At 47.0% G+C, this 22,788-nt stretch overlaps 1 protein-coding gene across 1 annotated transcript in view; it reads left to right on the top strand.

Moving 5' to 3' along the window:
* The window catches only part of BTBD2 (BTB domain containing 2), a 31,644-nt gene extending 10,676 nt beyond the window's left edge, over positions 1-20,968 (top strand). The window contains exons 3-9 of the mRNA XM_019557039.1: positions 4,760-4,916; positions 8,262-8,367; positions 9,171-9,368; positions 12,220-12,412; positions 14,249-14,336; positions 16,367-16,513; positions 17,879-20,968. Coding sequence (XP_019412584.1) covers positions 4,760-4,916; positions 8,262-8,367; positions 9,171-9,368; positions 12,220-12,412; positions 14,249-14,336; positions 16,367-16,513; positions 17,879-18,040 — 1,051 coding nt within the window. The 3' untranslated portion in view covers positions 18,041-20,968. The remainder of the gene's footprint in view (positions 1-4,759; positions 4,917-8,261; positions 8,368-9,170; positions 9,369-12,219; positions 12,413-14,248; positions 14,337-16,366; positions 16,514-17,878) is intronic.
* The last annotated feature ends 1,820 nt before the right edge of the window (positions 20,969-22,788 follow it).

Here is a 22,788-nt window from a genome sequence, read left to right as displayed (position 1 = left end):
ATTGGGACCCCGATAGTAAGAGACAGAGTGGGGCTGGAGCAGGTGCTGCCTGGCCGGGGCAGGTCAGGGTGTGGGACAGAGCGGGGGGGGGGGAATAGGAGGGTGACTCGTGCACCGCCAGGGGAGGTATGGGGGTGCGTGCCCTCCTATATTTGTGTGTGGGGCAAGGGTGGGCTGGCTGCAGGCTGAGGCCAGGGCCTGTGCTGGCCACTTCCCAGTGGGGGAGGGCAGAGCTGCACTTGGGGTGAGATGGGCGGATGGCAGTGGCACTGGGAAGGAGAACTATGGGGGTCAATGTGGTAAATTTTGGGGTGGCTATAGCCCACTCTGTAGGCACCACTGCCCCCTTCCTTCCAGCACTGCTGCTGCCCGCCCCAAGCACATCCCTAGCCCAGCCCCACTGGGAAGAGGCCATTGTGGCCCCAGCCCACAGTGGGCAGCTCACCCTGCACACAAATCCAGGGGGCACATGCCCCCCATGCCTCCCCTGGGGGTGTGGGCAGCAGTAGGAGCTGCCCATGGCTCTGTCCTGTGCTCTGCCCTGACTGAACAGTGCCTGCCCCTGCCTGTGCTCCAGCCCTGCTCCCTCCCTGACTGCAGGGGCCTGATCTGCTCTCCCCACACCCCTTCCCCCCGCAGTAGACTTACCGGCCAGGCACTGCTTTCCAGCCTGCCGGGCTGCATGTCAGCAATCTGATTGGTAATGGCTGATATGGCTGGTTAATAATCAGTCATCAATATCAGCCAAAAAAAATCTTTATTGGTGCATCCCTACCTCTTGCACATTAGACAAGGTTCTTGCCCTTCCTCTGAAAGTGCTGTTGTCTGGGATTATCAGTCTTGTCATTGCTGTTGTCCTCATCAGGTGTTGTACTTGATGTACTGTACTGTAGTGTTGGAAGTCTTAGGAACTGCAGTGCTGGCAAAGTTGCAGCCTGGAGATCCCAACAGTAAACTCGTCTTAAATGACCACAGGCTTGGTTCGGTGGCAAAGATTTGGCCAGGTTTGTCTACAAGCACAGCCCTAACACCTTTTGGCCTAACAAGTACATCAGACCGGGAGCTAAGGCATTTGTACCTATGACAAGGTAGTCAGCACAATACCACACAGGATCCCAAAGGCTGCTACAAATTTCCCGTGATTTCCAATTCTTTTATACAGTGCGCAAAACAAAGGATGTATTTATTGCATTCCTTTGGTATTTTGAATGTCTCAAACAGTCCTGCACCAGGGACTTGTTTCACGTTCTGACCTAGGTATTCCCATTCCAGCCTTATCATCTTGGTACTGGACTATCCTACCTTGTACCATCATTTCTCCCTCCTGCGTCTTGGCAGGAGGTGCATCTGTCACACGTGCCCATTTTGTTTGTGAGGAGTTCATGCATCAGTCAGGTTTACTAGTGAGGCCTACTCTGGTCAGTGCTTTAACAAAGCGTTTGTGTGAGCAGCATGTATTGATCAATGCTCCAGTGAGGCTTATTCCCTTCTTTTTTTTGTCTTTTGTCTACTAATCGTCCTGGAAAAGCATAATTACAGGTAGAGGGTAACCCAGTGGGCTAGACACTGTTTTTAGGTTACCTTGTTCTACCCTTGTATACATTCATGCCCCTCTTGTCTACACACTGGTCTGCACATTCCCTTGTATGACCCGTAGACAGTATTTTCTAATTGTTTGTCCCATGGATTGGGCCTGGGAATGTTAGGTCGGGACTTAAGTTGAGAGGAGCGGCCTGCTTGGAGCACTTCATCCATGCAATGATAATTAGCCTTATATGATGGTGACGCATGATTGAATATATATGTATAACGTGTGGAGAGGCCCGAAGTCAGACACCTAAGAAACCCAGAGTTCTTAGGTGTTTCCCTCAGTTATGTCTTCACACATCTCGGGTGGCATTCCAGTTGCTGCCAATTCCTGTATTGGTTTCCCTTGGTTTATATTCTTCCTGTATTGGTTTCCCTTGGTTTATATTCTTCCAGATAAACTCCATATTCAGGCTCGGGTAATAGAGCAGATCCACTTAAACGCTTCACTGGAACTGGATACAATATTAATTTAAGTCTTGTCTTGAATTTTCACTGAAGTCCCACAGTTTTGGTCGAGCAGTTAAATGTGGGATGCATAACACCCGCTTGTGCAAACAGAAGTCTTGCTGGTTTTGGCGTAGCTGATTCCTTCAGAGGAAGGGAAGAAACTTCATCTAAGATAGATAAATTAACTGAGTAACAACTGATGAAAAAATGCCATGTAATTCTTCAGAATAGCATAAAGCATAATACAATAAAATTGGTTAATGATTAAACAGTAGTAGTATTAGGTAAAGTATCATTAGTTACTTTATAACTAATAGCCTTATAGCTAAAGTCAGTCTCTTTTCAGTCTGGTTTTGCATTTTTACCATTCTGGCATTGGTGATGTAGATAACAGCACATTCCAATTAGCACAGTCACAGTTGCACCTTGTATTATTGTTAGTACCAGACTTTGTGTTTGGACTGTTAAGTGTAAGGTGTTGTCTTCCAGGATAGCCCACCCAGGTGTCTTTACTTTTTCCCTGCATCTTTTCTATATCCTGGATTTGTTGTTGTGCGAGGTCAGTTATGGGAATTAAAGCTGTCTTTGTGCGGTTTACTAGACCTTGTATGTCTAGGTATAGTTCTGTGACGGGGGAAAGTAAGTCAGTCATCAAATGTCTTACATGGTTTTGTCAGAAGGAATGATAAACTCGGTTAAAGTGCTTAGAAAGCAAGAAGGCGTGAGTCCTTATTTGAATTACCAATATCCTGCTAAAAAGCCAAGAAAAAGATCCATTTATATAAAACAGCAGCCATACATTTTCTTATAGGCCTGTTAGGAATTCCTGCTTTAGCTCTGTTGCTTCACGCTCTTCCTGGGTCTAGCATTGAAACAGACCCCAAACCAGACTTGGATGCTGCATGAAACAGAACAGCATTTGTGGCACATACTATTAATTTACTTTCTAAAGCTAGCTTGCAATAAAAAAATATGGTAACCTAGTAAAAATAAACCTTTGCAGTAAGGAAAAGGGCTGAAATATGTTCACAGAGCTGTGGCTACATAGCATCGCTAAAAGCCTGCTTGGAGTTCATTACTCCCTCTCCTAGAGGTTCCCTCACTTGTTTCTTCCCCTGAAATTCTGGTCCTTCTTGGGAATTAAAGGATCAGGAACTCGGTAGCTCCTCAGCGGTAAGTTCCTCAAGATGGTGAGCATGTCCGTTTGCACAATGGCCATAGAGACATCCTGATACTGAATGGGCTGCTTGCAGCTGTGCTGATAATACAGATGATCTCAGCATGGCCCAGAGCCTTTGGGGGCAATATTGAAGGACTGAGAAGGAAGCAGTGAAGTCTTAAACTTCAGCTGGAGACAGTTTAATGCAGGGGTGTCAAAGGTATGGCCTGTGAGCTGTATCCAGTCCACAGAGCCCCATGATCTGGTCCACAGTGCTGCCCCTGGGCCTGGGCATGTGCCTTACACAGTGTCCACTTCATCCATTTCAGGATCCATGCAGTATGTGGCTCCCGTTCTGGCTGGTGTGGGATCTGCACTGTGTATGATGTCCTCTTCCCAGGTGTTGTGTGCCTGTCCTGGACCAGCTAAGGCTCTGGGCCCCCAGGCATCCCATGTCCTGGATGCAGCATACAGGGGGATTGGGGAGGGGAGGGAGGTCTGTGGGCCTGATTCAACTTGTGGACTGGCCCTGCACTACTCATTTGACCTGTGTGGCCACATGAGTTTGACACCTGTGGTTTAATACCTGTATAAGTATTTATTTTGTACTGAATATATTCCAGCTCTTCAGAATAAATTAGTAAATCCTGGATGAAAGCAACTAAAGCTTTAAGCAAAAAATGGACTGATTTGTAAGTCTTAATTGGCCTCCTCGGCCCTGTCCTGTGCAGTTCACATACAAGCAGGTCTTCCTGAATTCAGGAGAACTACTCCTATTTCAAGGTCTTTAGGTTGAAGACCTCCATGTCCTGTGGTGTGACCTGCACCAGGCTGGAGCATTGCTTCACTTAAGCAACCTGTTTCAGGTGGTGATAATCATATCTCTAGTCAGCATATTTGTGTGGGGAATGGGGGAAGAGTCAAAGTCAAGCCTGGATCCTTGTGAAGGCTTTTTATTTCCAGTTTTTATAAAACTTCCTAACTCCCCTCCTGGGAGTTTATGGGAAGTTAGTTGGGGGACTGAGAGGGTGGCTGCCCTCCAGGGATGTCTGAAGTGCAGTGCCCTCAGCCTTTGCTATCGTGAAGAGTGAAACCAAGGCTGAGATTTGACTTGGCTTCACTTACCCTGAAGCCAGCTGCTTTATATTTATTGACCGATTGATAACTGTGATGGTTACTATATTAAAAACTGTTTTGATGCTCACTATTATTCAACTGGAACATGAGCTGTTTCAGTGGAGAACTCTTTCAGTAAAGGTAGAGATGTGAACGTATGTGGAAAAACACTGATCAAAGGATCACCCATCATCCCTACTAGATGTTCCTGATCCTTCATGATGCTGGATACATAGTCGCACCTTAATTCATGACTCATCAGACATGTATGATGAAGTCAGAGGTGGGAAGGATAACAGTGGATACTAAGAATAAATTGGACCATCATAACAGGGAAATAACCTTTAAAGGTTCTTGTGAATTGCAGGGATTTTTGTCCCTATTTTTCTTGCTGTCTTACTGGTTAAAGCAGGTTTATGAGACAGCCTTTTGTTTGTATGCTTTCAGGTTTCTGTATTCTGATGAAGTTCAGATTGGACCAGAGACTGTGATGACAACACTTTACACAGCTAAAAAATACGCTGTTCCTGCCCTTGAAGCCCATTGTGTGGAATTCCTAAAGAAAAACCTTCGAGCAGACAATGCATTCATGCTTTTAACGCAGGTATGTTCCAGACCCATTTCTGTTCCAAGTCGCTTAAAACAAATCCAGCAGTTCCATTAGTATCAATATTGCTTATGCTTTGGAAATGCACCGTAGAAGGGTTACTTTTTCAAAAGGAGTAGAGCTCTCTGTGTCCTGGAACGTGGGGGGTTTGTGCTCTTGATTCTAGAGAGGTTATGACCTGATAGGTTTTCCCTCACTGATTTAATGAGGATCTACACTGTTCTTCATTAAAGCTTGATTTACAAATACTTGCAACTCTTCTTGCCGGGTGCATAAAACTATAGTACTTGGGGTTCCTTGATGGGGTCAGGACAGTGGGAAAATGTGAAATGGTTCAGTGGTGAGGAAGGCTTTACTGAGCTTCCTGTGCTCGAAAAGGTTCATGCCCAGCAAAAGTAAAATGAACGCGCTTGTTGACATTCAGGATGTCTCACAATAAGCACTCGCTGCATTAGAGACAGGCTGTCTGCTGGACTGCTCCTTTTTTGAAAGATTTCCCCTAGAGTAGGATTTCCTCCACACATACTGTATTGAAAAAGTGAGCCTTCTCTTACCCTCTAATGCTGCAGGCTGCCCTCTTTCCTTGGAAGGGAAGAGATGACAGATGTCAGGTGGAAGAGGTAAGGTCCCTGTTTCCAGTAACTGGAGAGAATCTTTTCCTCAGGCTCTACAGCCAAGATACCAGGGTAGGTGGTGTACGGGGATGAGGAAGTTCTTGAGAGTGGTTCCCCGGTCCTGTCTTTCTCTGAGGTTATTTGCAAGAGTTGTCCATGCAGCTGCCATTCTTCTCACTGCTATAGGCAGCCTATGGGAGTACAACATTGGGAGTCCTCCATTGGGAGCCTATGGGAGTCCTTTATTGCTTCTGCTTGAGTTGGGAAAACTTAACCTTTCTGCAGCTTGTTAGTACTGTAAGTGGCATTGCCTTTCCTTCCCTGTTTTCATCCCTGTTAGGACTTCTGCTCTCATTTCAGGCCTTTGCTGGGGTAGTGCCAGCCTGTGTAGTCATGACCGAGGGCAGATCCACAAGTTCCAGGCTATAGCCATTCTGTTGTGGCACTCTGCCTGTTACAGTGCCTCCAAATCCTAGGCATGGACTGGGGCTGCATTGTAGTGGCATGCTGCACGAATGAAGGAAGAAAACTAACAAATATGTTGTCCCCGTTCTGCTTCAGGGTAGGGAATGTTGTTCAGCTCCCTTGCTAACAATATATGAGCACAATGGGGGAAAGGTGCCTTGAACTATTGCAGTGGTACTTGTCTTCTAGAAGAATGAGCCCAGTTTCCATTCCCAGTTCAGACTGAGTTGCCTTGGGGAATCCTGTCTTGTGCAGTTCATGGCTGTTCCTTCCTACGTGGTTGTTTGGATGGGTGCTTTGATTCGGAGATCGGCAGCATCTGGCTTTGTCATTTTACTTCCCAAAGCCCCTCAGTGCCTTTTTGAGATGCTTACTTGGGGGTATATTGGTGAGGGGCTAATTTAAAGACCCCTTGCTTTAAACAGTACTCTCAGTTCTCCAGGAACGTGAAGATCAAGCTCCAACTAGTTGTATCACAAGTGTAGCAGTTTGGAGGGTTACCTGCCCAGCTGCCATCTGTGAAATTGTCTCCCACAAAACCGGTGTCAAACCAGGCTCTGATTCCAGAGCTCCACTCAGCTCCTCAGATAGCTGAGGTTCTGTGCCTGGCTGTACAATCCTTTCACCGCTGGCCCTCCTGACCCATTGAAATCATTGCAGGAGCTGACCGAGATGAAATACTGCCAGTATCCTGCCTCTGAACCTCTTGCAGAAATATCAGTGATGGGCAACTACCTTCATTGTCTGTGCCTTCCTAGTTCACGGTGCTATGCCAAAGTGATGTGTGTTGGCAAGTGTCACTCTGATCAAAGAAGAAATGCAGAGTAACTACACCCCGGGGGTGTAGGAGTCTGGCAGGAAGTGACTTAGTGGGCATCAAAGCTGAAGATTCAAAGCCATATAGCAGTGATTGTCAGCCAGGGTGCAGCAGCATCCTGGCATGCCTCGAGATCCTTTACAAGGGTGCCACAGAGTACTAAACAGTGTTAGCACGGTTAGGTGTGCGAAACAGGAGTCTCAAGAAAAGCCCAGAGATTTCAAATAAGAAGTTGGTGTTAAAACCATTCTGACCTGGCACGGTCTTTCTGAGTTATTCAGCAGAATAACTCTTATTTATTTATTTATTTTTAATTTTTACTCCAGAAAAAGTGAAAGAGACTGAAAACTAAGACCTGGTGTTTTCCAAGGGGTGCCTTGAGTCTAACAAGGTTGAGAGAGCCACAACTCCTGGGAGCCAGGAGACTTATCACTGACAAGGCTGAAGCAGGGAAATGCCAGTCCAGGAAGGGAGGCTCAAAACAGCAGTTTACTAGATCAGAGCCTCTTGGGTTTTAGTGATAGTACCTGGAGGTCCCAGCCAAAGTTGTGGCGCCATTGTTTTGGACATTATATATGTAGGTAGCTAGATAGTTGCTGCTCTGAAAAGCTTATAGTGTCAGTGAAAAAGAGGGAGGGGGAGGGGTGTCAGCATGCTCAGGGACAGGCTATGCGTGGTCCTATCTCTCTGGATGGCTCTCGGGAAACTAGTGTAAGCCACAGGGAGATAATATCCTCCAACACTAGACTTAGTAACCCAGATGGAGTCTGGATCCTTCTGCCACTTCAAGCATCTTTCTGAACTCTGCAGGAGTTACACAACTCTTCATGAACCTCAGTCTGTGTAGCTGCACCTGGGCAAAATGTGCAAGCACTTTGCACTGGAGGAAGGCAGGACTTGCAACAGTTTGGCTTGCTTTGACCTATTGCTAGATTGAGCTGCATTAGTGCAAGTCTCACTTTGCATTGCAGAGGCCTACCTACTTCTTGAGGTTTGCACTGATGCCATGGCATTGAAGTAGTTAAATGCTGCAAATGTCCTTACTGCAGAGCAAGGTGTTAGTCAGCTGCATTAGGCTTCCTCCGGTAACATAAAAATAATTGGTATGGCTTATCCACAGCCAGCTGACGTGCTGAGTGTCACTTGTCCTTATCTGTGGTTGTGGTCAACATAGTGCTTTTTCTAACCTGATGTTACCTTCCAGTAAAGATGAGCACGAAGATGTATACAGTTAAACGGAATTGATGCAATTGTTAGGCCTGCAAGTGTTTGCATAGTTGCACTCACTCAGCTCCTGTGAAGTGTTGTCTGCCTGCATCACTAGTTCCCATGGCTTGCAAACTAGTGTTGTAATAAGTCCACTGCATAAAATCAAGATTGGGCAAAAAGATGCCAAATGTAAACAGTTTTTTATCTTTGTGTTAATGATGCATACTTACTTGTTAGGCAAGACTCTTTGATGAACCCCAGCTGGCCAGCCTCTGCCTAGAGAACATAGATAAGAACACATCGGATGCCATCAATGCTGAGGGGTTCACAGACATCGATTTAGGTAAGATTTGTTTTTTTCTTTTTCTCTGCAGTCGCTTGTTACATGCGTGACTTTTTTATTATGCAGGTTTGTATTTACTTGGTGATTTCTCCCTGTGGCTTTGCACTCACTACCTGGAAGCAATCTCTGGAGCGTTTGAACCAACAATCCCTGGATCAGCTCTTGGAGGCAGGTTGCTCTCAACAGAACTCTTGAAACTAGACTCTGGAACTTGCTTCCCTCATTGTAATGACAATTTTGTTCTCCAAGGCATGATAAAAGGCCCATCCCTTCTGTTGCTGTTGGCAGGTTGAGGGTGGGTGTAACTTACCTTCTGTGGGAAGGGTTGGCATTTGTCCCAGGTTTCCATTAGATGCTTGAATTAAAAGGTTTTGCATTTTGAAGCAAGAGTCAGATATTAAACATTGCATGCATGTTCATGGACATCAGGGACCACTCCATAAACCTAGATCAGTACTTGAAAGGTCCTTTTTTAATGGAATTCCTTCTTAAAACTGGAATTGGAGCACGGATAATACAGTGCAGCCCTTTTGGCTTTTCCACTGTTTATCTTGTTCAAACTTGTAAATAGAAATTCCTTCTGCTGCACCTAGTAAGTGTAACCAACATGTGGGCCCTGCTTGCTATTGCAATGGCATACCTCCTCGTGGAATGTGCCAGCCTAATGTCAGCCATGCACACAATGCTTGGGAGCAGCCTCACAGTTCCTTTGCTCCCCTCGGGGTCATTCGTAGAAAGTTTGGACCATTTAAAATCAGGACATTCGGGTTAGTGCCTAAAGTCGTTGCTGTCCTGCCTTACAGACACCCTGGTTGCGGTGCTGGAGAGGGACACCTTGGGGATTCGGGAGGTTCGTTTGTTTAATGCAGTGGTTCGCTGGTCGGAGGCTGAATGTCAGCGGCAGCAACTTCAGGTGATTCCAGAGAACAAGCGGAAAGTACTGGGCAAAGCACTTTCTCTTATTCGCTTCCCATTGATGACTATTGAGGAGTTTGCAGCAGGTAACTGAATCAAGGAGCTTCTGGGAGACTTGGTCTCTGCTTTCTCTCTCTTGTGGAGGATGAAGTATGTTAAAGTCAGTTTTGTCTGTAAGACTATCCTGTGCTATTGAAAATGTTTGACGGCAGAATCTGCAGGGTAAATCGGTCTTTTCTAATCCATTTCAGGAGACTGAATCTTTAGTTCTCCAAGTGGAATCCCATTGTCACTGTCATTGTCTGCTGTCAGTATGTTGTTGTTGTTTTTTTTTTTTATTGTTGATCTGCATGAAAAAGCCAATACCTGAGCAGGGCTATCCTTCTGTGTTCCAGCATCGTGTGCAAACTACGTCTTCAAGAGTACTAACAGTATTAACTAACTGTGATAATAGTCGTATCTTATTCCTAAATGTGACTTATGAAACGAGGGGGAATCATTGGTTGTCTATTTTCTAATTGCTCTCCGTTTTGAAATTGCCATCCACGTGACCTTTGCCAGTCTATTATATTAGCTTGATACAAGATAATGCATCAGTTCCTGGTCTGATTTGGCAGCTAGCTTGATTTAGGTAGCCTTTATCTGGTGAGAGTTAAGATTTGTTGGGAAGGCGGGGAGCAGGAAATGTCAGCCATTTCTGCCTATCTGCATCTTTCCTTTCTGAAGGTTTTTGGCTTTTCTTCCCCTTTAGTTATGTGGGAGGTTTGCATAGTTTTGTGATGTTTATGAAGCCAGCTCTTGAGTCTGGGAAAGCCAGGACTTACTGTCTGCTGCTCTGAAGACTGCTTGTTTGACTCACGGTCCCAGTCATCCCAAAATCAAAGGTGGCATCTTGCTTAGGGGTTATAATTCCTTAATGGGCACGTCTACGTGAGACGCATACTGTGGAACCGACTAATTAGCTCCGCAGTAAACGTCTCGGGGTCTACGCTTGTGGCTCTGTTAGGGCACAGGGAAATGATAAACTCCGCAGCAGGGTAGTACTTGTAAATATAGACGCTACCTTGTTGCGGAGTTTTTTTTTTTTTGTGCAATGGCGCACATGTAGATGCTGACCTGGCTGGGTGGGGCATGAGCGTGCTTCGGTATGGGGGCTGCCTGCCGGCTGGCCCTACACTGAAGCACCATTGTGCCCCTACCAGCCCCTCTGCAGCACATGGAGCCTAGCTGGAGCAGCCCTGGGGTGGCAGGCTGACCCCTGTGGCCCCCTTGCCAGCTGTGGCTGCTCCAGCCAGGCTCCATGTGCTGCACCTGAATAAACTCCAGAGCTGATTGCTCTAGAGTTAATTGCCCCATGGCACACGTTCAAATGACAATAAGCCCCAGAGTTTATTCATGTGCACTAACTGCATGTGTGGATGCGCCTAATGTGTAGTAAATGTGCCTCCAGCATTTATTTTAGCTTTTTTAAAGCCTAACAACTTACACTTTTTATCATTCCCTTAAGCACTAAGGATGGGATCTTGGGTTTTTTTCAGCTTTGTCCTTGCAGCATTCCCAGAGCAAAGTCTTCGGCTTCTGTTCTGTGGAGGTAGGAAATGGGAACGGGGCCCACGCAAGGGGGTGTGATTTCAGTAAAAGCAGCTTATATGCTAGTGCTGAAGTGGAGTTTCACACGAAAGCCTCTTGGCTGGCAAGCAGATGTGCCACACCTTTCCCGCAGGACAAGTAATTTGAAACGCTCTAGAAGTAGAATTGCAGCAATACCGGGTATGTTGAGACACGATTTGTTTGTAGTCGCTTCTTGCAGATAGTTTCCATAAAGCCATTTCAATGTTCACAAGACCTGTTTCTTCAAATTATGAGTCTTTTGATGCTACTTAAAGGGGATGCTATTTAAAAAGCTGAATGTCACCGGCTAGAATTGCAAGGAACACCTTAGATGCTGAAAACACTTGTGTTAGTGCGCGTTGGACACAGTTTGTATGATCATTTTCACTGTTCCTCATTTCAGTATTTCTCATGCATTGAAAAGCCTCCTGTAAATGGAGAAGCAGAACAGCTTGTAAAACTACTTTCTAAAGGAATTGAGGCGTGCTGTTTAAATGGTGCTTTGTTAGAAACTGGGATGGTGTTTTAAAACTTAATCAATTTCCAAAAGTTTGGAAGTAATGTCCCCTTTAGAAGAAGAAAATCTAGAATAAACATTTTCTGAACAAAGATGAGAAAATACTTTTGTCTTAGCTCTTTTTTAACATCTTGTGTTGCTGTAACTATAATCTGATCCCTCCACCCCGGTTTTTCCCCCAGTCTGTTTTCCAGACGGGAGCAGGGAGAAAAATGGTTTTCAAGAAAGTGAGAGTCAGATGCCAAATAGTGGGGAGGGAACTCAGGAGCACATGTTAATGCCTATAACAATATCTATTTCCACTTTACCTACCTTTCAAGCTGATTGTCACCCTCTGACATCTGCTTATCTTCCTCCTGCACTTTATCCCACCCAGTGTCTTGTCCGCAGTGTTGAAAAATAAGTGAATGTTTATTCAGTCTAGAAGTACTTGGGACTTGCATGAAATATTAAGGTAACTTAAGTGGATGGGAAATCAGAGGTGTGCCTCTGATTCTCTAAATTGTGGTCGAATTTAGCCAAGCGCACTTTGCGTGCGTGGAACTGCATTTATGATGCATCCGCATCCGAAGCGTCCCATACAGAGAAGCATTGAATTGAATAGCTTGATGTACAGGGGGAAATGTGGCCAGGTCTTCCGTGTTCTTGGTGAAGTTGAGTGAGTTTCTTGCAATAACTTCTGCCAGATCCCTTGCATACATCACGTAGGACTGACCTATTTTCAACAGAGTTGCTTCTTGCTGTAATACTTGCGACGATTTTTGCTTATTAATCGGTGACAGGGTTGCTGTCTCTGTGCTCCTTTCCAGGTCCTGCCCAGTCAGGAATCCTTACCGATCGTGAAGTGGTGAGCCTGTTTCTCCACTTCACTGTAAATCCCAAACCACGGGTGGAATTCATCGACAGACCACGCTGCTGCCTGAGGGGGAAGGAGTGCAGCATCAATCGTTTCCAGCAGGTGGAGAGCCGCTGGGGGTACAGTGGGACTAGTGACAGGATAAGGTCAGCCTTAATGCCAATTCTGCTGCTGATAGGTTAACGTTCTGCTGAGCTTTGAGTCCTCGACCTGGCCTAAACGAGAAAACTAGCATGTAAAAAGGGTCCCCTCCCAGCCAGGACCCCCAATATACAGGCATATTATATTGCGAAAGTGTGACTTGCTTCCTTAATGAGGCTAAGCCGTGCCTGTGCAATAAACAGTGCTAGTATCAAGTGGGAAAACTGTAGAGTATCGACAAAGCTCTCGATTGTGCCAGCTGATCTTGCTCGAGTGTCAGATCCCTTTCCAGTTGTTTCCTGCAGCCTTATATGGTGGAGGTAGATGGCAATCAAATCATGACTTATTCCTGGATGACTAGATCTCTGGTGGTGATCCACTGGTGCTCTTGCATCTGTTTCCCTTCTGTGTGAAGGTGGTAAATAATGGGGGCTTATTGTTACAGGATTAATAGTATTTTAGGGGAGGCCTTAGGATATATGCACTTGCTGTACCTGCTTTTTTGCTAACATCAAGTTGGTTTCTATAGTTTTAAGCGTCCTGTGGATTCTTGCAGGGTCACAAATGGCTGCGGTGATACGGTTGTAAATGCTGTGAACTAGTGGGTAGATCAAAGGTCTGGGGTCAGCAGGCCTGGGCTGTTCCCAGATTTTCTTGCCTTGTGATGTAAGCGAGCTACTGATGGAGGAAATAACCTGGAAAGTTGCATTCAAATTCTTGAATATCTTCGTTAAGTTGCAGTATTTTACGTATCTGCAGAGCCGTCAGTTGGCTGTTCTGAGCAATTGGTTCTCCTTCCTTGTGAGCTGTGCTGGAGAGGGTGTTGGACTCTAATATTATAGAGCAGAGAGACTGCTCGGAGACTTGGCAGCTGTCTGCAGTGAAGTGAAATGTTGACAGCCGATGGTTTCAAGGTACATTCAGAGCAAGGCTAGCGTGGAAATTGAGCGCTGAATGTTTTGCACTGGTCTCAGTTGGTCAGCTCTGAACATGCCACCGATCTGTGTTTTTCAAAGCACAGCATTGAAGCAGTTGGCAAAACTAGTGGGTAAGGCAGTGAGGGTTTTGATACGCAGGAGTGTGGAACGCAGTCTGGTTTTGGGCAAGTTGAGGCTTTCTGTGGATTAGGACAAAGTGCTACATGTCTCTTCCCTCCTGTCTTGGAAGATGGAGCTCTACATTTTGCCCTGGGGGTGGGGAGGAACTGCTGAGGTTGTTCTCTACCCAGGCCAATCCAGACAGCAGCTGTTCCAGAGCCTGTTGTGTAATTGCTGGATTTAGCTGCAGTTGTGTCTAAGGGCACTATTTAACTGGTCTCTGCTTCAGTGAGCAGCGGTGAAATAGTTAATGCTACCGTTTAAAGAATTCTCATTAGGGCGGAGTGTTACCTTATTGCAGGAGGTTGGAGCAGTTCCTCCCTCCCTGCCGCACGTCAGGCTGCCTGGACTCGGGTAGGTCACGCTGCTTCAGTCCATTCAGCTCACACCTTGGAGGCCGTCTTCTGATGAAAAGGCTAGCCTCTAAGTGCAGCTGTTGTAGCAGTGGGCCACAATCTCAATCTGCGCTGGGCCAGACTGGGTATGCCTGTAGCAGCCGGATGTATTTGCTTGTGGTCACAGGGAAGTTAAATGCAGACATTTTCTCCTGTGGACGTTCCTGCACCTCTCAAAGTTCCCAGTTGCTCTTCATACTCTGCACCCTTAAAACTGCAGCACCAGGTGCCTTGTGAAACCTTGAGTGTGAAATACTGTGCTAAAGTAGCCACACATCCTTGTTGTACTGCAGCAGGCCAACTTGCTGCTGTTTTGCTGACATTTGTATTTAATTTCTCTATTTTGCAGGTTCTCAGTAAATAAAAGGATATTTGTAGTTGGGTTTGGATTGTATGGATCGATACACGGGCCAACAGATTACCAAGTAAATATACAGGTATTCTTTTTTACTATGTAAATGTATCTGCCATTTGCTTCTATACAAAACCTTACAGGTGGCGCATGTTTCACTCTGCACTGCTCCTGGGAGTTGTTTTAGAAAGGCCACATTCATGCCGTACAGAAATATGGACCAACAGGGTGGCCAGCGTTTGGAAGCACGTTTGCTTCAATTTTCGTTCTTTTTTGCGCAGTTCGTTCCATTGTACTGGTCACTGCGGCATTGCTATGCTTCTGCATCTTACGACGTTTGTAATGCAATGCTTTCACATCAGTACTGTGCAGACATTTCCACACAGCTATGTCCTTGCTAATTCTGGCACGTAGCAATGGTACTAGGTATAGCTCCAAGTTCAGCTGGTACCACGTTGGGCTCGATGCTGTACAAAATGCAGTCGAGCATGATCCTTACCCCAAAGCAAGATTCACAAATGGGTATCACAAATGGGAAAGAAATGAAGGGGAGAGAGAAGAAGAAACAAGCGCATGTATACAGTCCACATGCTTCTAGACAGCCTGGCATACAGACTTACCTGTTTTCTCATGGGGGTATTAAAAAAACATGAAGGAAAAGAAGTCTACCAATCCAACTCTCCCCACGGAGTGGAGGGGTAGCATGTTCATGAAGCCAGAGTAATGAGTGAAAGCAGCTGCCTTTGTTTTGCTCCCTTCTGGCTTCTCATGTTCTGTCTTCCACAAACCACTTTATACAGAGGCTTTTACCGAGCCGTTGTTCTGCCTTTGCACCTGTACACTTGGGCAACAGTTACCCTGTCCTTGAGGGACACAAATACCGCAAACTAAAAGCTATTGAGAGCTCCAGGCTTTTTTCATAAAATGAGGCACAAACCAAGTGCGCAGTAGGGATGGTGATTCCATATTTATGGATGCTTGTTTGGAGTGAGACGCACGGCTAAGCCATAAGGAATGCATTGGCCTGAGGTCTGGAGTGAAACTGTGCTGGCAGAAAGCTCCCTCCTCACTTAGTCCATGCAGTTGGCGCAGTCTATTTGCTTTGCTCTGGATCCACTTGGCAGCGTGGAGTGATGTGGGATCATGTGGCTTGGGAAGATTGAATGCAGCTCCTCCTCTGGATGCCTGGGCACTTAATTCAGATCCAGCTCGATGAACCATTCACGACAGGCTGCCAATTCAGTGACTCTTTCTGAAGAGGTTTGCCTTTTTTGAGGGCCTCTTTCTGAGGACACTGCCTTGGCACTCCAGAACTTAAAACTAAGAAGACCTGAGCAAGAATATCTCCCCATGCAACGGATATAAAATCCCAGTGAAAGGGAGTCAAGGTCTCACAAGTTGCTGAGCTCCAGACTTCTATAGCTGTATAGATCCAAATCATGTTCAGTTGGATTTGAGATGACTAGGATCTGTAACTTCCCTTAACCATCTTGACCCCAGCTACGATCTTGGAGCAGGCCACTGAGAGAGAGGAGTTGCCATCCCTGGAAGTTTTCAGGAGCAGTTTGGACAGACGCTAGGCTGGGGTGGTTTAGTCAGAAATCATCATGTGACCTAGTTTCCTATGATCTCTTGACTCCGCTTGATTCTGATAAGCCAGCGCTCCTCCTTGCCAGGCATATCAAACTGGTAAACCTTTGTTGGCCTGTGTCAAAGTTCATGATATTGTCCTACTGGTTGGTTTTGGCTTTGAGAAGCACCTCTGTCTCTGGGTACAAAGCACATGAGGGTCCAGCACCTCTGCTGTGAATACAAGAGACCTGACTCCTTGCAGTCCCTTCTGTACTGACCTCACGCACTTCTGCTTTTGTGTAGCTGTAGTGTTCAAAGCACTTGTGCAGGAGGGAGCCAGCAGATGTAGTGCAACTGTTGAGTGTGTCCCAGAGAAGCCGGTGAAACAGCCGTGTGCCTACTGAGCGGTGCAGCGGTGTTAGAGTTTCCTCCGCCTCACTTGCACATATTGGGCCAGTTAGTGGAATGGGCAATGATCTGCTACGTTGAAGGAAACATGAGCATACTTAATTAAGACTCTTGTCTGTTGAATCTACCTTCCAGATCATCCACACAGACAGCAATACGGTCTTGGGCCAAAATGACACTGGGTTCAGCTGTGATGGATCCTCCAATACTTTCCGGGTCATGTTTAAAGAGCCTGTTGAGATTTTGCCCAACGTCAACTACACAGCATGTGCTACATTAAAGGTGCTGTACCTGGGTTCTGTCTTTGGGTTTACGGGGTGAGGGGGGAGGATTGACGATAGACCAGAGCGGCTCTGAGCCATCATAGATCTCCCAAGGTACCTTGATGCAGTTTCCTGAGATGTCACTCTGTAGCCCTTAACTCCTGAGGTGCCTGGTAAAGATGGTTAGTAAATGGATTCTACAAAGTTTGCTAGGCAAATGCAGCTTGCTGCCTTAGTGCTGAAGCAGCGGTGTCTTCCTGATGAGACTAGGAAGGGTCTCTGAATTTTCTAAACTACAGAACAGCTGGTTCCTGGCGGTACTGGTTGAGAAAGTAGCATTGGTGCCTCACTGTCAATAATGGGGTCAGTGTCTAGGGCAGAGGTTGCCACAAGTGGCGTGGGCAGCTGGTGCGTGTGTGCAGGTGAGCTTGGGTGCTCAGTAAGGGAAGGCAGTGGAGCAGGGCAGGAGGTTGCTACAAGAAGAGGTGTTGGTTGTTACCACCAAGAGCTGTTTAAACTTCCCCTGGTCCTGCAGCCTCTGTTGAATTCAGGGCTTTGGATCCTCACCTGCCATATAAAACAGTGGTGTTGGGGGTGGGGGCCTGGCCAGGGCAGAGTTAACCTGGTCCTTGATGGTGACACCCCTGTTGCAGCAGCTTTTTACCCCAATTCATGTTGCGGCCAGAGGCTCAAGCCCCCTGCCTCCAATCTGGCGTCCCACAGCACAAACTGTCAGGCGTGCCTCTGGGAAGCAGGGATCGGAGTGGCACTTGGGGAGGTGGTGGGGCTTAGCTTACAGCACGCTGCCTGCCCAAAGACCTGGCCACCGCTGGCTCAGTAGATGAGCTCGCTGTCCTGGTTACAAACTACTTGTAATGGCGGTGCCGTCTTCATCCTCCCTTGAGCCTTGTGACAAACTTAAGTTTTCGAAGACAAATTGAGGAAGCACCTGTCTGTTTTCTAAGACCCGGGGGTCCTGATCACAGTCTGGCATTCATGGAGATGTGTTTTTTGTCCTGCTCAGAGCACTGGCATGATCCTGCCCTGTAGTTTAGGCTATTGAACAAGCAAGAGCACAGTGTATGCTAATCAGAAAGGGTTGTGCATAGTTGTCTCCTGGAGCCTGCCCTGTTGAAGGGGAATGTAGAGTTTAAGTGAGCTGCTCCTTGGACTGTAGAAAATGGTGTCCTCTAAAATACCTGAGACTTGGTAGACAGGGCAGCAGTGAGCCCCTTTGGGTCCTGTGCTTCAGAGGGTGGAAGGGTGCATGGTCAGCCTCTTGGTTCACAGTCTCACCGTGTGAGTAAGCTGCATGGTTATCCTCCACTGGCTGCATTCCCCACCTTACTCACCCGTTTCCCCTTGTTTTCGGTGACTCCTGCAGGGTCCAGATTCCCACTATGGAACCAAAGGACTGCGCAAAGTGATTCACGAATCGCCAACGACGGGAGCCAAAACCTGCTTTACTTTCTGTTATGCGGCTGGGAACAACAACGGCACTTCTGTGGAGGATGGACAGATCCCAGAAATCATCTTCTACACATAGTGCAGCTGTTGGATCGGGCTCGGGATGGCCTTTTTTTGTTTCCCCCCCACATAACCTTCCCACCAAAATCTCTGGCTGAGTTCGACCCTGCCAATGGGAGCCATACTAGCCAAAGGTCTCAGTAAAACCCTTTTAAAGCTCATGTTTTGCCTTGTGCTCGTGACGCTGCTGCTGCCACGTACAGACTCGCTGGGTCACCAGTCTCATTTGTAGATTGCCTGTGGCTAGGAACTCTTCTCATTTTACCGATGATCCATCTAATGTCATGGGTTGTTTTTTTTTAATTGTAATGAATGTAGATGCTTTTATATCAGAAGCATGGAAACAAGTGGCTCTGGGTGTGGTTCAATTCCCAGTGAGGAGACAATCCTACGAAAAACCCAAAGGGTCACTGATTCCCCACCCAGCCCCCTTTTTTTTTCCTTTTGCCCAACTCTGCCTTCTGGGGGGAGGGTTTGCTGTGTTGCTCCCATAGTACTGTGTGGACAGCGCGGTCGCCCATGACACGCAGCCCACCAGAACGGGCCTGGCATGTTTATACCGTTAACGAGAGCATAAGGGAATTGAGACTTCCCTGTTTCAGCACTACAAGGCCTTGCGGGCGACCTCGAACCAGAGTTGTACGCTCCAAGCAGACCACTTCTGCAGGGTCCACAGCGTTTCCATGCTCTTCTCACTAACTTTGAGACAATCTTTTACTTTAGGCAGTTGGTGGAAGCGAACTGAAACCCTCTGTGGATAGATGGCCATGTACGCTTGGAGAGGACCAGATTGGCTTTCAGTAGAGCTCCATTGTTACCTACGTGCAGGCTCCCCTGCTCTGTCATGGTGGTGCTCTTTTTTTTGGAGCTTACTCTGTATCGTATGTGAACAAACAGGTGATGTCCCTGCTGCAGCACTCAGTGGCAGGGAATCCCTACCAGGCTAAGCGACTCCTTTCTGTTTTAAGGTAGTTTGTCAGGTAGAAGCAACCAAGGTACCTCACCTGGCTGCTGTTCCCCAGCGTGCTGCTGCCCGCTTTTCACACAAGCTACAATGCATCCGACCGGTTTGTTCTGCGTGCATCGAGGCTCTTCATTGGCCCCTCCAGAGCACTGCCGCTCTGATGCAGAGTAGGCAGAGGTTTGGAGCGCAAGTGCCTGTTGTCTGGTAACGCAGCAGACGGATGGGGAGTTAGAGCCAGTTAGGAGAGCACTGCGGACGTAATTTCCCACTTGTCCATGCACATTTCTCTGTCCCCACTTGCAGTCAGGCCAGGCAGCAACTGCTTGGACCAACTCGGAAGGAATTCTAGCTTCAACACCAGACTGGGCTGGGGAGCAGAGGGCGGCGGGGGTTAATTGCAAAGTCATCCCCCTCTTTCACTCATTCACAAGCGGTTGCTTTTCCCCATAAGCAGGTGTGACTTCAGCTAAATACAGTATTGCCCTGCTGCGCAACTTTACTTGCAACCATCTGAATGGTCTCAGCCTTGCCCCCAAAATTAAGGGGCATTTACCACTCTGTGTTGTGCAGAGGAAGCTGTTCAAAATGCAAGCTTTTCAGCATATGTGGGGCAAACCATTCAGAAGTGGTTGTGTGAGACCTGCCGGTGCTTTGCGGCGCCTCCTTGAAGTGAAGGTTAGCAGGTGGAGGTGACGTTTTCCTCTCCCCTCCTGCCACAATGGCTCTTCCAAGTCATGTATGAGCAGTCGCCTTGCTGGGTTCGCAGCATTGGCATCTAGTCAGCCTTTACTGAGGTGGATGACTTGGTACCTGGTCCCTGCTGGGGAAATAGCCTCTGATTTTTCTTTTTCTTTTTTTTTTCTCTCCTCTACCCTTTCTGGTCTGGCCTCATGAAGTAACTATATATATATATATTTTTTTTGTCCTTGTTCTGTGCTATCTGGCTAATTTCCATCTGCCAGACAGCAGTAATATTATCAGGAACAGCTCTCACCTAGTACTCAGTAGATAGTAGATGCTGTTTGACAGTGTGGCGTTCTCTAGGAAGACATTATAAGATGTGTATATTGTAAGCCTGCTTCAGAGTAGGAGGATTTTTAATATGGCCAGTACTAAAAAATGATGGGTCCATGACTTATTGAACCTGATTCTGTGCAATGCAAACCATATTCTGAAATGGATGAACAGAATGGAGATGCTCCTTCCTCTAAGAGGGAAATTGCCTTCTGTTGGAATGTATATAGCTGCCTCTCCCTGCTGAGCCCGCTTTTGCACTCCCATTTTTTCACCTCTCGTCCAAGCTTGTGCCACTGAACTGCATCCGGGCTTGGGGCATCTTTGCCCATTTGCTCCCTTTAGGTGTAAATTCTCTTTGCTGTGGATATAGCGCTCCCCCCCTCCCTAGCATTTCTGTATATAAGTGGTGATCGCTGAAGTAATTGGACGATGAGAAGCAAATCTGCACACTTGGCCATGAAAATAGCAGGACTTGGAAGTAAGCAGTTGTCAAGACCTCGTAACCTGAGATATAGGCCTCCCTGGTGGCTTTCTCCTTAAAGCATTTTTTTAAATCCTACTGTAGGTTTCCTGTGTCGTGTCCCCCCTTCTCCCTCTCCCAGCCCCTCCTTTTCAGGCCACCAGGTAGGTCTCTTCTTCAGACTCTGTCCTACTGGGGGAAGAAGTCCTGTTTTAAACTGAACTACATCTAAGCAACCTTTTGTTTTATGGCTTTATGCAGTTTGATGCAATTCTGGCTTTTGTAGATAGTATGAATGTAATGCATTGTGGAACATGCCTGTCTCCAGAAGTTTGAGACCATCCTATTGTATCATGTCACCTTTCCAACAGAGCTGGGAATGTCTAGACTCTAGTGCTTTATTGATGAATGTATCAAATGCTCTCATTTAGTGTTCGCACTCTGCTTTGGGCCAGCTTTGTGATTTGTAAATAGGAAATCAATAAAGGCATTCAGGGTGTCTTTAACGCACAGTTTCTTTGTGATTTGAAGTGAGCAAATGGCAGGAGACTGGCAGCATCACCAAGTTCAGTTCTCAAGCACGGCGTTGGGAGCTGTGCGGAAAATACCCACTGCCGACAGGCTCTTTAATTTCAATGCTTCTTCGGTTCGCAGTGATAAATGATGATAAAGCCTCAGCCAGGACGAGCCCAGGTACTTGCACAGCTTTGCTCCTTGTGTAGCTAATAAGCCAGGAAGTTCATGTGAGCATCTGCCCTGAGTAGGAATACATGCTAGTTGCTCTAAAATTAGTTTGTGGAACTGCTCGTCTTACTGAGCCAGTATTTTTAAATATATGGTTGAAAGAAGCAGGCTTTAATTGGCTGCGCGTCTTGCCACTTCCCCTAATACTCTGTTTGAATTGGTCCATTTTAGTCTTAATACCCCTACTCCTGGCTTGAAACAATTTCCAGCAATTTAAGTAGCAGCACGATGATCCAGTTCCTCTAATAATGCAGGCTTAATGATTTTATTTAAGGCAGGCAAGTGTCACTGAAGGGAACTTGGGCATTAAACTTGAGAATAACAAACTTGAGCTGCTTCCTGTTGAATAAACAGGGCAGCGGATGAACTCCTGAGAGGCCAGTCTGACGGGACTGTTCAGCCATCTCTTGGAAAGCAAAGCGCTCCTTAACAAGGAACTCCGCTCCTCTTGCTCTGAGTCAGCTGAAGTTGCTGAAAAGTGCTGCTGGCTAGGAAAGTACCCAGCTGACAATGGACCCTGATTTTTTTTTTTTTCTTTTTTAAATTGAAAATAAGAGCAGAAGCAGCTCCTTTTGAGTGAGAACCAGCCTTCAGCTAAAGTCTCTTCCACAGCTTCCAGCATGGGCTTGCGATTGAGCAAGTGCTGTGTAGGGAGGGATATCCCGCACAGCTGTGCCAGCCCATTTACATGAGGCCACTCTAGGGATATTCACTGGTTTTTTTGTTTGTTTGTTTTTGTTTTTTGTCACGAATGCAATTACCATCATGTTCCAAGCGGCTTCAGGACCTGTGCTTAACGTGCTGCTGAGCCCTGCTGGAGGCGGCCTTCTGAATGGGACTAGAATAAAGAAGACCTCTCAAAGCATGTACATGTGCCAGCCACCGAGCCTGCACCAAGCACCACTGCAGCTGCCTTGTTTGGACTGTGACCTCTGACTGCCTTGCTGCAGAGCCACCGCTGGGACCCGAGGCTGCTTTTGTCAGAGTCCAGTGACATGTCTCAAAGCATTTGTGATCTTTGCTGCTGCTGCTCAATCCTGCTAGAGACTTTGAAGCCGGCACCTCTGCCTCCACTGACTACTGTGCAGACACCGATCAGCGGGCTCTGAGCTAGCAGCTGCCACATCCTGCCTGACCCTGCTTTGCTAAGGGCCAAGGCTCAGCCAGAGGCCACCGTGCCTGCCATGGCCCTCCTGCTGCCAGTTCTGCTCCATGCCTTTGCTCAGAGGAGTGGGACTGTCTCTCTTATGGGGCAAAGTTGGAGAAAGCACCAAATGCTGGGGCTGGACACCTGCTCTGTATCCTGAAACCTTTAGGTGAACTCCATGTCTGCCCTTAGTGCTCAGGAGGTGAATGTGGTGTCAGAACAGGAGGTAGCCGAGGGCAGCCAACTCTAGAGCCCTGTGCTGCTGCAATGAAGAAGAGCTGCTGCAAGCTGTTTGATTCTCCTACCGGCTTGGGCTGTCCCACAGATGGGGAGTTCCCTGGCGGGGCTGCTCAACTTGTGGTCAAAATTTGTTCCTGTTGTCGGATGGGCAGGATGCTCCTGTGTTCCCGGGACTAGTCTGTCATCTGCCTCTAG

The sequence above is a fragment of the Crocodylus porosus genome, unplaced genomic scaffold (genome assembly GCF_001723895.1).
Source record: "Crocodylus porosus isolate Cpor-Errol unplaced genomic scaffold, CroPor_comp1, whole genome shotgun sequence".
NCBI lineage: Eukaryota > Metazoa > Chordata > Crocodylia > Crocodylidae > Crocodylus > Crocodylus porosus.
This window is presented reverse-complemented; position numbering and strand designations above follow the sequence as displayed.